We start from the raw sequence: 13,410 nt of genomic DNA, 5'->3' as shown, positions 1-13,410 counted from the left end.
GGTTTTGGCGACAGTGAAATCCTGTAGAGCCAGTGGTTGCAAGATGCTTCAGAAGGAGTCAGGGCTGTGGGGTGGAGCGATGGCAGCGAGCGGTCTGAACTCGTGGGTGATGTTTCATAGCACCCCTAAAATCAGAAGGGTTTATAAACGATGTGAGGCTTGTGCTGCTATAGATGGAGAGCAAAATACTGCCTTTGCACCTGCAGGCCTTCACGAACAGACAACTCCCAGACACAAAGCTCCTTCTCAGCTCATTTCTCAGAGTTTTCTTCCTGTACCTTCCTGACTGTAACATCACACGCTGCATGCTGTTACTCTTTCTCTTCTCTTTAAAGGCAGCCACAGATTTTAATATGATGCCTGAAACCATACCACCTCAGCTCCAACCAAATTCTTTTCTCTGCATTTTTGGCTGTGTGCTGAGAGACATGCAAATAGAATCCAGATGTTCAGGCCAATTCAAACGCAAAAGGCTTTGTCTTTCTAAAATGGAAATTGCTTTTTGGCAAAGTTTGAGAAATATGAAGCTGGTGACAGTACTGGCAAAAACAATACAAATCTGCAAAACCAATCTCCGCTCTCATGCTCCCAGGAGCTCAGTGTAGTTGGAAGCAGAGGTTGTGTAGAGATTATTTTTTTTTTTTTCAGAGAAAAGGTTATGCTCCATGGAAAACCTTCATCTCTAAACTAGACTGGGCCAAACCTCTTCCACTCAGCGTGCAAGAGTACTGCTTGGTGGAGGCATCCTCACAAAGCCCTCGCTAAGACCTGTTTAACTTAGACTCACGCAGGGCTTCTGTCATCTCTCTTTCAGCCTTTTCATTGTAGAACTCTGCAATGATACAAGCGATCCCAACATCATATCCACTGACACACCACCAAACGCACTGGTTTGATCCAGTGTAGTAAATCCTCTTGATACGCACCTTCTGCACCAGAATGCCTCATCTACTCGTCGGCTAGGATAGCAGCAGGTCACAGGACACAAGTGCACAGGGAACAGAGGGTACCACTTCTGCGTTACACTGTCTAAACACAGATGAAAACTTAAAACCTCCACTGTGACACCTTTTTCTCCAAGGCAGAACCACCTCCAGAAAAGGTTTTGGCAGGAAAGGGAAACAGTGAATTGCCTTTCACTGAAGTCAAACCCCTGCCTGAACAGACTGGGTCCTGAACTGGGGCTGTTGTAGCCACGTGGATTTAAGTTGTATTTCTACCAGCAGGCATGTTTTCTTTATAGTTGAAGTTAATCTGAAACACATGTTCCTTCTCCTACTTCACTGGATGCCTGGATCACAGGGGTTAGTTAAATACAACCCTTTTCCTTTAATTTCTGGGAATCTATATAAACATTGCTTCAGACCAGCCTCAGTGGCGTCTGTTCTCAGGGGCATGACACTTCTGCAGTAGCTCTGGTTTACCCACAGTGAAACCCTGGCTTACACACTGCCCTTCGGACCAGACAGATCTGTCTGGAAGGGCCACATATGCCACTACTGAGTCATTATACGTGGATTCCACAGAAGGAACAACTTTGGGGAGTTTGGTACTTTTCTTCCACCTCCATTAAAAACATTGAATAAGTCAAGCTCTGCCTTAGGCTTCTTCTCTAGATCTGGTCCAACGTTAGGTATTTAGTCCCAGCCCCTTTCCTTACCGTCTTTTAAGAAAGCTCTTGTACTTTTACTTTATCAAATTGCAAATAAGAAGCAAAGGACACATATAGGCTGTGCAGCCTTCTGGGGACATGCAGACACAAGAAACACGACAAGCTACTGCCTGAGGCAGGTTAACTTGTATAGCAGAGCAGTAACCAGTCAGCGTTGCCCTCTGCCCAGTTCAACAATATGGATTTGCTACCTTTTATAAACGAAGTGCTAATTTTTTTAAAGGCTAACACTCAGAAGATATGGTTTAGTGTTTTTTGGGACCTTGGCACTCAGTAACTGCCAGCATCAGTGTGGTTTGGGCCACACACATCTGCTTTTGTGCTCAGGCACACCCAGGCGTGTGTGCTTGCCCAACTTTAAAGGTCATTTGGGCAAGGCTGGCTGAATATTTCAAACTAGAGAAGAAGAAAACCCAGCTAAGGTCAGGTGTTCCATAACTGGGAAGGACAAGCAGCAGCACGTGTCATTGCAGTTCCTGTCACAACCAGGTACAGCGAATAGCAGTGGTAGAGATGTATTTGCTCGGTTGCTCAAACTACCTCTGTCATGTTCTTACTCTGTAGGTTCAGGCATGCAGATTCCAGCAGTTCTGCTTTTTCTGGGTCTCTTAACTGTCCCAAGCAGATCCCAGAACTCGGCTATTGAGCAGGTGAGTAGGAGGCAACACGCAGAGAGTACGGGAGATAGTTGGAGCAGGTAATTTAATTTTAGAGAATCTTACAGAAGGATTAAGCACTACCCTCCTAAGTTACTAGGATTTTATTTAGCAACATAATGAGACTAACTCCTGCTTTACCTAGATAAAACCACAGTACTTACATCAGGGGATGACCATGAGGCAGAAATAGTGGATTCCAATTTGAGTGCTCCCTTCAGCTTTACTGGGACACTTTAAAGTAAACTGTTCCTACACTCTCTATCAGTAGGATTAAGCCAGTATTTCTGTAGAGCATAAGAGAGAATCTGTAGACTGCTTGCTTTTGAAATGTTTATCACAACCGTGCCCGCCCTTGTAAACTGCAAATCTAACCAAAGTGCTCCCTGTACCTGCTAGAACTCTGCCACCGTTGATGGAGCGAACGCTGGCGAGGTCGAAGAGGAAGATCCGTTCTATAAGAGCCCTGTAAACAAGCTGGCAGCAGCAGTCTCCAACTTTGGCTATGACCTGTACCGTCAGCAATCGAGCCGGATAGCCACTGCCAACGTGCTCCTGTCTCCATTCAGCCTGGCTACTGCACTGTCTGGTCTCTCGCTTGGTGAGTTCTTGTCTCTTTTCCTCACGCGCCGTTTGCCTGGACAGGCCTTCCTTCATACCGGTGTCTTTGTTGTTGGCAGGGGCTGGAGAACGAACAGAAGATGTGATTTCTCGCGCTCTCTTCTATGACCTGCTTAACAAAGCTGAGGTCCACAGCACTTACAGTGACCTCCTGACCAGCGTGACTGGGCCAGAGAAGAGCATGAAAAGTGCCTCCCGTATCGTCTTGGAGAAAAGTAAAAGTCCTTCTTCTTTTCTATCAAATTTTACCTAGATAACTAGCAGCAGGTAGTACACACTGAATAACACCGCGCTAACAGCTTTGGCTCTGACAGACTTGAGCCAGGACACAGACAGTGCATGGAATGCTGTTGCTGCTCCAGAAAAAGCCTGGAAAGTTTGTGTGCACATAAACAGAAGGCCAGACTTACGCACACAAAGACGCTGCTGACAGAGCAGCTAACGTGCGGAAGACCTAGAAGAAACTTGCTGAGAATTTTGCCTTCGCTCTAGGTTTTCTGGCAGGTGTTGCTAACTTCCAGGAGCCACAGATCACATTTTCTATTTGTGATAGCATTCAGGCATATTCCTTTGCTTAATTAATTCCTTGCAGAACTCTTTGAAATGTCTGCTTTCAGCATGAATTAACAGCTGCTGAGAAAGCTAAGAGCTATCTTTTGGAACATGCTGGTTCCAAGAATCCAATAGGTTGAGTAAACTGTGCTCATAAGCAAGCTGGAGAAAGAAGAAAGACTGATGCAGGAATAGCTGTGTCCAAGCCTTCTGTTCTTATCTCCTTTCTTTACTTTTCAGAAGAGAGTTATCCCATACTCCAGCATGGGTGGCTATAGGATTTGGATCAGTTTCCTCCATGTGCCTTCAGTCATTCTTCAAAGCAGGTTTCTGTATACACACAGCCACAGATGTTTTATGAGAGAACTGCTGCTGGGCTCCGGATTGCAATCTGCTGCCTTGAGATTGTTTTGATAAGGGAGCTAGCTGCAATGTCAATGTTTTTGTTCCCCAGGACTGAGGGTGAAGCCTGGTTTTCACAGCCAACTAGAGAAGTCGTACAAGATGCGTCTGAGGGCATTAAGTGGCAATACCCAGTTAGACCTCCAAGAAATCAACAACTGGGTACGACAGCAGACAAAGGGAAGGATTATGCGGTTTATGAAGGACGTGCCCGCAGATGTCAGTATTCTCCTGGCTGGGGCTGCTTACTTCAAGGGTAAGAATGCCGTGTACTTGGTTACAGAGAAGGTCTTTTAAGCACGTGTTAGAAGAGGTGCGAGGGAATGCTGTCACTTCCAGCAGAGCAAACAGACTGCCAAAGAGACAGAGTCTGAGAAGAAAGTGTTTGAGAACGTTAAGTAATGAAGAAAAAAATGCACACTACCTGAACAGAAATAGTCCTCGAGGGAGGAACTATTACTCTTGGGAAGCTGAATCTTGACCTGTTTACAGTAAGAGACCAGAGAAGAAAGTTTAAGCTCCCAAAACTCCATGGCAAGAGACAGAATATTACCATTTCGGGAAGGCACAGCTTAAAGAGTGTACTGAGCCTTTTTACCACTGTAAAGGGAATGGAGGGAGATACCAGAGAGCTATTCTAGAACATGCTGAAAGCCAGTGTCCTCGAGACTTATTGCTTAGAGACAAGGAGCAAAATAAAGGGTGGGGAGAGAAGCACTTTATATGCATTGACACAACTGTTACCCTTTAAAATAGTTTTGTAATTACATAAGTAGACACCAACTTCCCAATAGCTACTCCACCCATACACTGGCTTGATTTTTTACTTCCCATTTAGCCAATTCTCAGATGAAAAGGAGGGGCCAAAGAGTGGCAGTAAATCAGTAGCTCAAATCAGTCTATTTCCATCTCTTATCACAATTCAGTCATGCCTCAACTCTTAAAGCACAAATACTGCACACAGAAAGTGCAAGATAACTCAGCCACGGACACAAGCTCAGTTTCATAGGGTATTATTCCAGAAAATCCTCCATTTTATCTTTTAAAAAACAGGGATATGGAAAACCAAGTTTGACACCAAGAAGACTGCCCTGAAAGACTTCCACCTGGATGAGGACAGAACTGTGCAGGTGTCCATGATGTCAGACCCCAAAGCCATACTGCGATACGGTTTTGACTCGGAACTCAACTGCAAGGTCAGAGAGCAAATATTGCACAAGGTCTCCTAAACCTACTGAGGAACAGGCTCAGCTACACTTACCTGTTAACCTGTTCCAGACAACAGCCTTGCTCCTCCCATCAGGCTAGTCTTGCAATCCCTATTTTGAAAGGCAATGTGTTGATTCTTAGAATATCCTATTTCTACACTGGCTATGTGACAAGCAGTCCAGAATTTAGGGAACACACAGGTCCTACTAGCTTGTGTTGTTGACTTAAAGTTGGGCAAGAAGGGCAGGGGACACTCCTCAAAACTTTTCCATCTCTACCTCTTTCAACAAATCTTCCACTGTAGCATGAGCTCAAAGGTGTTCCAGCTGAGAATCCCCCAAGGCAATACTGCAGTTCATTACAGGATTCAGGAGGTGAGGGAAGGCACTTGCCACGTAATAGCAGGGGTTGATGAAAGCCCAGGTGCCAGAGGGGTCAGGCAGCATCATGTCCAATAAAAGCCAACAGGGAAGAAGAACGAATCTTAAGTGGAAAGGCTGATCAGGCAGTTGAGATTCAGGCCTGTGCGTGGTATGGGATGGGTAAAACTGTTTCAGTACTGATGTGACCCTTTCTTATTTATAACTGGCCTTCCAGATTGCCCAGCTGCCACTGACAGAGGGAATCAGTGCCATGTTCTTCCTGCCTACGAAGGTGACCCAGAATATGACTCTGATTGAGGAAAGCCTTACTTCTGAGTTTGTCCATGATGTAGACAAGGAGCTGAAGACAGTCCACGCTGTGCTAAGCTTGCCCAAACTAAAGCTGAACTATGAAGAGGCACTTGGCAGCACGCTAAAGGAGACAAGTACGTACATCACACCCCCTCTACAGACTGCCAGGGCTCAAAGCAGTGGGCAAGTTGCTTCCTGCTCTCAGAAGAACATGAAACTGGTGGGTTATTAGTTAGGTCCTGCTGTCAGTCTGTAGAGATTTCACCAGCAACTAAATCACCTTGGTCCAGGACTCCTCAACTTTTTGTCACATCTTTCCACCAAGCTTATACAACGCTTCCGAGATTGAGAGGGAGAAGCTCAGTACAAACAAATGTAAGCTGCTTCTCCCTGATACCCCAAATAAACTCAACCAGAGCAGCTACGTGCCCTCCTGGATCACAGCGTTAGCAGTACTGCTCCCCCCTCTGCAATCTGTGCTTTCAGCTAATGGAGTTTTCTTTCTTTCTTTCTTCTAGGGCTCCAATCACTCTTCACATCACCTGATTTTACCAAGATTTCTGCCAAACCTATTAAGCTATCTCATGTGCAACACAAGGCAGTTCTGGAGCTTAGTGAAGATGGGGAAAGATCCACACCAAATCCTGGGGTGAACGCTGCTCGTCTGACCTTCCCCATAGAATATCACGTGGACAGACCTTTCCTTCTTGTACTGCGAGATGATACCACTGGAACTCTCCTCTTCATTGGCAAGATCTTGGATCCCAGGAGTGTTTAGATCCCTTCACCACAATCTGCAATGGTAGGGCCCAAATGGAAAGGGTGGTATTGGGAGGGATACTGGCTCCCTGCTCTGCTGCACAAAGACACAACTTGCAAGTCTTATGCCTTCATGCTGCAATAAAAGAGCTTTTGCTATTAATCTCAGCAAGCCCCAGAATTCTCCCTTGAAAGATTGTCATCGCCTTCACACTCCCATTTTCCCCAGATGAGCCACAACGCAGCTCAGTTCTGTGTCCTGTATGCGAGCGTCACCTGGTGTACACTGCATTTTCCCCTATCCTGCCTTCCAACCTGACACCAGTTGTTTGTACTGAATCCCTCATCACTGACAGGTCTGCGCTGGTAGCCCTCCAAGTTCTGCAGTGGCCCCTCTTACAGCTTCTAAGTTCGCACTTCCCAGCCTGCTGCCTCACCCATTCCAACCATTTACGTTTCATGCTGGCAAGAAGTGCTTCATCAGCAATAAAAGGCAGTGTGGTCTGGCTGACTGCATGTTCAGAACCATCAGGGTACCACACCACATGGGAGAGTCACGCCCCTAGAAGCACACGCATACACAAGCACCTCAAACATTCGCTTCAAAGCCACATGTGGAAATTACACAACGGCATCTATTCCCACCATCCCACACACAGACCCCTCACGTTAGAATTGGTCATTTTATTTACAACAGCCTCGCTAAAGGGCATTTCAGGTTTCATTCAAGTTGTTGTAACACATGATTTTCCAGCTTGTACTACATGACTACCCTACCACATGAAACTTAGCTTTGATGAAAGATCACACTGCAGCTTCCTTTAACAGGGAAATTAAGTCCTCTGAAGGACGCTTTTGGGAAGCTCTGACAGACAGGTCTTCATCTCTTGTAGTTCCTGGACCTGAGCACTCCGAGGACCACAGTGCACTGACAAAATCTCCTCTGCTCTTTGAATCGTGGTCAGAGCTTCAGAAACTGCAAACCTGAAATAGGAAGAGAGTAAGAATAGAGTATACAAAACACTTAATCCAGCTCCTTGACTTGCACAACCTTTAACCCCTCCCCAACAAAAACCTAAACCTGCTCATGGGTACAGATCCTACCCTGCACTGCAGCTGCAGAGGGAGGATGCGGGGAAAGTAGTAAGGAGATGGACAAAAACTTAAACCATCATCCTTGAGTATAGGTACCCCCTCCTTCCTCACTGCAGCTCCTGCTAAAATTAATTCAGTTACAGGGAAGTGGTGTGAGAAGATTTTCAGAAGCAGTCAGGGGATTTGCTTGCCAAAAGAGGGCCAAGATAAAGCAAGAGGACTTTATTTCCTCTTTTGAAGAGATGTCAGCAACACTATACAACTGAGGTATAAACACCAAGGGTGACGCGTTGTCAAGATAAAACAACAGGACAGGGAATAAACGAAGCCAGGGAGAAGAAAAGAATAGGCAGGCACAAAGCAAAGCAATGGGTCTAAAAAGAGTCATGAGGTGTAACTGAACCCCACTGGGGTTAATGAACTTGTACTTGCATAATGGCCAACTTTTGTACCTGTGCCAGACTGCCCAGGGTCCTGCGAGACACCCTGCAAGGTGCCAAGGACCTCCTGGGATGATACTGTGTCAGAGACACAGAAGTGGTGCAGGGAAGGGACACAGAATGAAAGAAAATTTACCCGTTGAAGAGAATTTGTGCCAGCTTGAAAAGTTCATGACCTATTTCTACACTTGATGGCCCGTGATGCATTTCCACAATCTCAATACTCCTCTCCAGGTGTCTGGCTGCTTCCTGCCACTTCCCTGGTGGAAAAAACCAAACCAAAACAAAAAATGAGTCATGAGCAAATACTTTCTAGAGCTACTGACACCCAAAGAATCTGACAGCACTATGCAAAGTGTGATGAGCTACGTCCACGGCATTCTTGGGAGGCTGCTGACCTCAGAACCCAGGACAGGGAATACAGAAGAATGTAAGATCACGTTATTGTTCACTGGCTGCTGGGAACGCAGTTTTGGCTAAAGTGGTCTTTCTGAGAGCCCTGCTGTCAAAACTAGAGAAATGCAGTAGAAGAGGAAGGGCTAGTCAGAGAAAAGGCTAGACATGTTAAATTCAAAGCTCATAAAACTAGAGATAATGATGAGATAATGCCATACCAAGAGTAGCATAGACCTGTGCCAGATGATCCTCCATCTCTCCCATCAGCAAATGCTCTGGAGACAAGAAGTTTCTGGCATCCATCTGACACTTCAGGAGCATTTTGATAGCTTGATCTGTGAAGCAGGGTATAAAATTCATCCTACTGGCCAGTCTCCAGCTTTCCATGAAATCAAATCAGTCCAATCTCATCTTTGCATCTTAGACAGCTAGATTTGGATTTGGTTAGGAGTCAACACTGACTTCATCTGCAACCCTGCTTATTCAAAGGCAGTGTTGGCCTGACTCACTCCAGGAAAGCAAGGCCTGGGAACACAAAACTCCAATGTTACCCTGAGCTCTTTTAGGTACTACAGAACAACGTGTGACTTAGATTAACACCCGGATCAGGGGGATAAAAAAACCTAAAGCTCAAGTCCCAAGGGACACCAGGCTGCATGCCAGAAGACCCCAAGTGCATAAGCAACAGTGCCACCTCATGGCTAGAACTACTCCTCCCAGTGTGTACTCAGCAGCTACTGACCTTAAAGCAGAAAGCTGAGCCTTACCAGCCTTCCCGGCTCTTAGCAGCTCTAAAGCTTTCTGGATTTGTTGCTGAAGGTCCCGTAAACGGCTCGACAGGCTCTCTCTGCTGACTGAGGTTGCACAAGCTTCACTTGAACAACAAAGCACGTCTTCCCCCTGTGGAAATCATCCCTGTGATCACTCCTGTTCATGTTCAACCCAAAGCTTACCCTCCATCTCCGTTACCTCTGCATTGCGTTATCGAGATGCTAAATTCCTCAGTTGCATTCATTAAACAAAGTGACTTGCTTGTAAATTACTATTAGCTTATTCAGTTTTGTGAGAAACTTCAGGCAATAGCTACGACTATGTGAGCTACAAATTAGGGCAAAGCAGGGGCACGCGGTACACAACCAATGTTCATACAAAGTACATACTGTGTTGACTTCTCCCCATCTAACCCAGCCTACACCCTTGTTTTCATTCACATCCTGTGAACTGCAGAGGGTGTGACTCTCTCTACACACAGCCCCTGTATGTACACCCTCTGTTCCACACCCCAGGCCTCCACTTTCTTTCCTAAATATCCCCCTTCTCCTAGTCCACAGCCCCGATATCCTAAAGTTCCCTCACCAAGTTCAAAGGGATTTTAACTTGCTGTTAAAGGCATTACTTCCCCTATAATGCTGGAAGACTGACATACAAGAACATTACAAGAAAGCTGCTAAAAACCCATGAGGTACTGCCTTGACTCTACAGGGGCTTTTTCGTTCTGAGCAGAGATCATGGACTGAAGTCTTTAACTCTTGACTTTCCCAGAGACCCGAACGTCACACATCCTGATAAGCTATACAGTCACAGCTATGGAAGAACTACCTGCATTGGAGCCTGGCAGCTAGGACAGCAGAATGAGTTTCTCACGGACACCACACTCTTGTCATCAGACTCTAACTCATCAAGGCACGCCTGACAGCGACACTCAAAGAAATACTGACTGAGAAGCTGTTGTCTCTCAGCAACCCTCATCCTACATCGGTGAGGCCCTGCAAAAGGATGGCAAGGGTAGAAATCTCTGAACAGGTACAGTTCTTTACATCAGACTAAATCTTATAATTGAGACTAGATATAACAACTTTGGAGAGGACATAATTGGAGACCAAAAATGTAACACTGGGCTCAGGAGATAAAATCTTGCATTGGTATCTTTGATCAAGGCTCACGCATAAACAAAGACTCCAGTGACATTATACTGGGAATTATGATATTAATAGCAATCAGTTAGCACGCCAAGTAGAGGTGAAAAGATGTCTGTGCCTGGAGACAAACAGAGAGTTAATACTTACCGTAGCAATGGAAAATCTCTTGGCCGTTTGGGATTGGCTGTGATGCCCTGACAGTGGCAGCTGTCCCACTAAATGACACGCTGATATTGGGACAGCAGGAATGGTTCAGAAGGCTGAGGACAGGAAAGAAGGCTGTCGCCAGGCGCACAGGCTTCTTATTTACAACAGCACCACCTCCGGACTCTAAAGACAGGGGAAAAACAAGTCAGTTGAGAACGAAGGCTCAGTAGCCCACGCAACTTATGCAACGAACGCTGTGACCAGCTGCAGACAGCAGTACAAAGGTTTCTGGTATATTGCTGCAATAAATAATAGCTACATACCCTCTACGTGTGCACCAAAGAACCATGGGACAGGTCATTAAATTTTAAGCAAGTCATTCCCATCTGCAACGGGAGCTTTTTATAACTGACAGTTCAATCTCTTCACACAATCTGGATGAGCAAGGACAACAGAGCAGGGCTTAAAACTTTCTGTCTTACCCGACTCCTGCATTACAGTGATCGCTTGTGCATTACATTGCAGCTGCAACACATGCCTCAGCATCGCTTCTGCCATCGTCTTCAGCTCTGGAGACAATTCACCCGATGTTTTTTCACATGTCTTTGGTTCAGACCACTTCTCAGATGGTTCCCGATTCAAAACAGCGGCCTCTAGGCCAGCTTCTTGCAGCTGTTTGCATATAGCTACTACACTCAGCATGCAAAGGAATTTGTGTTCAGGGCTATGCTTCTCAGCGTGTGGCAAAAGGTTGAACACAGCTTGGTAAGAGCTCTGGTACCGACCATCGTCGTTACAGCCAGGGATACCTCTGGTACCAGCTCTTGTACCTGGTGCCCCACTGAGATGCTTGCATCTTGCCTCAGGGTTATGAAGGTCCTCGTCACCATTGTGGGACCGTTCCACCAGCCTGCTAACCTCTGCAAATCCCGCCAGCAGAACAGTCCTCAAAGCAACATGGCAGAAAACGCCTAATGTGAGCAGCAGTGCTCCCAAGGAGCACTCAGCCCTGTGGTACTGCTCCCAGGCCACGTCTGCACAGTTCTGGCTGCAGTACTTGGCGTAACTGCACCCACGGCAAGGCACCGAGGCCAAGAGCTGCCTCAGACAACGGTGGCAATAAAGGTCTGCATTAGTGACTCGAGTATCCCACGCTGTTTCGCTGCTGTCCTGCAGCAGAAGGCTCTCCCCTGGGCAGAGCACACTTACAAATGCCTCCTCTTTCAACAGGCTCTGTCCTGGCAGGATGTCCTGGGAGGCCACCAAGTGACGTCCTCTCTCCATATCAAAATTCAAGCTCAAAGATGAAGATGCACCTGAAATACTGTCATTCTCTTCCCAGACCTCTGACTTGCTTTGAGCATCACCACGTGCTTCTCCTGCAGGCTCTGGACAGCTCTGTTTCTCACGTATTTTAATCTTCAGCTGACTTAACCTTTTCAGCAGTGTGTGGAGTGCAGGACTAGTTGTGATCCCATCCACAGCAATTTTGTTCTCCACGACACTGAGGGCAGCTGCTGCATCCTGTAACCTCCCCAAACACAGCAGACATTCAGCTTTCCGCAGCAAGACCTTGGGCAGCAGCTTGTCTGGATAGCCGTGACTTTCAGCCCTGGCAATATCTTCCAAACAAACCTAGAAACAAAGGCAAGGCCTTTTAAATGTACTTGAAAACCAGCTAAGGCTCATGGTCTTTTATTCCACCCGAGTATTTCAATAAGACTATGTTAATCAGCAAATTCCACGTGCATAGCCAACTTGTTGGCCAAATAAAGCCTCTCAACACAGAACAAGAAGGAAAGCAGGAACCTTTCAGAAAGTTTAAGTGATGACAGACGCTTTAAGCGCAGCTTCACGAGCACATCTGATCTACAGCCTCTTGTTTGAACAATCGAATACCCGTTATTGCGGGGTTTGCAGAACCACCCACCTGAACCCTGTGTGCAAACACGGTGCCCTAACACCTCAGATGGTGCCTGGGCTCTTGCCCCAGTCCCCCCTTTTGCTACACAGGAGGCCTCAGGCCACCCTCTGGGTGTGCACACTGGCTTGGGGGCACCCAGGAGCTCCGGGGGGGGGTGGGGGGGTGGGGGGTGGCAGGGAGCCGTGGGTCCCGTTGTCCCACCCCCGCTTACCTCAAAGCACCCGAGGTGGAAGAGGGCAGCGGAGCGGTTGGCGAAGCAGACGGACACCTCGGGGCTCCCGGGGAGCTCATGCGATGCCGCCTGCGGAGACCAGAGAGCTGCAGCCTCAGCGGGGGTGCAGCGGGACCCCCCCCCGCCTTTCCCCGGTGAACCCCTCACGGGAGCCGCCCCGTACGCTGGGCCCCGCCGGACTCCTCACCAGGAGCCCTTCGACGGAGGCCCCGGGCCGTGAAGGGCCGACCCCAGGGCCGCCCCCACCCCACCTACCTGCGAGTAGAGCCTGGCAGCGGCCCCGTAATGGCGGCGGCCGAACAGCCGGTTTCCCTCCTCCCGGTAGAAGCGCGCGGCCGCCGGCTCCTTGCCCGTGCGCGCCCGGCGGCACAACCGCCGCAGAGCCGCCGCCTCCGCCTCGGGCCTGCGGGACACGGGGGTCAGCTCCGCGCCCCGCTCCGCTCCGCTCCGCTCCACCCCACCCCGCCTCGCCCCGCCCCCGCCCGCCGCTCACCGGAGGAGGCCGCAGCCCAGGCGCAGCGTGTCGTGCAGCGACGCCGCCGCCAACCGCTCCCGCAAGGCCGGCTCCAGCGCGGCCCAGCACCGGGCGGCGCACAGCCGCCACTCCTCCACCGGCAGCGCCATCACCGGTACCCCAATGGCGGCGCCCATGCGGCGCTTCCGCCGTACAGCGCCGGGCAGCCAATAGGAGCGCTGTACTGCCGTGGGCAGG

The 13,410-nt window shown here is 48.2% G+C and overlaps 2 protein-coding genes across 3 annotated transcripts; one reads left to right on the top strand and one right to left on the bottom strand.

The window, feature by feature from the left end:
• The first annotated feature begins 2,202 nt into the window (after positions 1 to 2,202).
• Positions 2,203 to 6,564, top strand: SERPINF1 (serpin family F member 1). The gene is made up of 7 exons (XM_009950224.2): positions 2,203 to 2,322; positions 2,728 to 2,929; positions 3,009 to 3,164; positions 3,956 to 4,159; positions 4,957 to 5,099; positions 5,710 to 5,920; positions 6,305 to 6,564. The coding sequence occupies exons 1-7, from the start codon at positions 2,245 to 2,247 to the stop codon at positions 6,562 to 6,564; spliced, it is 1,254 nt and encodes a 417-aa protein (XP_009948526.2). The 5' UTR covers positions 2,203 to 2,244.
• Positions 6,565 to 7,214: 650 nt separating this feature from the next.
• SMYD4 (SET and MYND domain containing 4) lies at positions 7,215 to 13,322 on the bottom strand. Of its 2 annotated transcripts, none has more exons than XM_086475221.1 (10): positions 13,192 to 13,322; positions 12,954 to 13,101; positions 12,678 to 12,767; positions 11,025 to 12,177; positions 10,543 to 10,725; positions 10,073 to 10,242; positions 9,244 to 9,376; positions 8,695 to 8,811; positions 8,217 to 8,340; positions 7,215 to 7,529 (listed from the first exon to the last, which is right to left on the bottom strand). In XM_086475221.1, exons 1-10 carry the CDS (start codon positions 13,320 to 13,322, stop codon positions 7,379 to 7,381), a joined length of 2,400 nt encoding a protein of 799 aa, XP_086331347.1. In that variant the 3' UTR covers positions 7,215 to 7,378. The 2 variants fall into 2 exon arrangements, with proteins under 2 accessions (XP_086331347.1, XP_086331346.1); XM_086475220.1 differs by having other exon boundaries at positions 10,076 to 10,242.
• Between the last annotated feature and the right edge of the window lie 88 nt (positions 13,323 to 13,410).

This window comes from Leptosomus discolor, chromosome 18 (genome assembly GCF_034619465.1).
Source record: "Leptosomus discolor isolate bLepDis1 chromosome 18, bLepDis1.hap2, whole genome shotgun sequence".
In the NCBI taxonomy this organism is placed as follows: domain Eukaryota; kingdom Metazoa; phylum Chordata; class Aves; order Leptosomiformes; family Leptosomidae; genus Leptosomus; species Leptosomus discolor.
The sequence above is the reverse complement of the archived record's forward strand: the minus strand, read 5'-3'. Positions and strand labels throughout refer to the sequence as shown.

Coding starts and splice junctions, on each gene's coding strand:
- SERPINF1 (XM_009950224.2), top strand. CDS start 2,245: ATGCAGATTCCAGCAGTTCTGCTTTTTCTGGGTCTCTTAACTGTCCCA. Junction 3,165..3,955: donor CCGTATCGTCTTGGAGAAAA/GTAAAAGTCCTT, acceptor TTTGTTCCCCAG/GACTGAGGGTGAAGCCTGGT. Junction 4,160..4,956: donor TGGGGCTGCTTACTTCAAGG/GTAAGAATGCCG, acceptor TTTAAAAAACAG/GGATATGGAAAACCAAGTTT.
- SMYD4 (XM_086475221.1), bottom strand. CDS start 13,322: ATGGCGCTGCCGGTGGAGGAGTGGCGGCTGTGCGCCGCCCGGTGCTGG. Junction 12,768..12,953: donor CTGCCAGGCTCTACTCGCAG/GTAGGTGGGGTG, acceptor TGGTCTCCGCAG/GCGGCATCGCATGAGCTCCC. Junction 8,812..9,243: donor GCTAAGAGCCGGGAAGGCTG/GTAAGGCTCAGC, acceptor CCTGCTTCACAG/ATCAAGCTATCAAAATGCTC.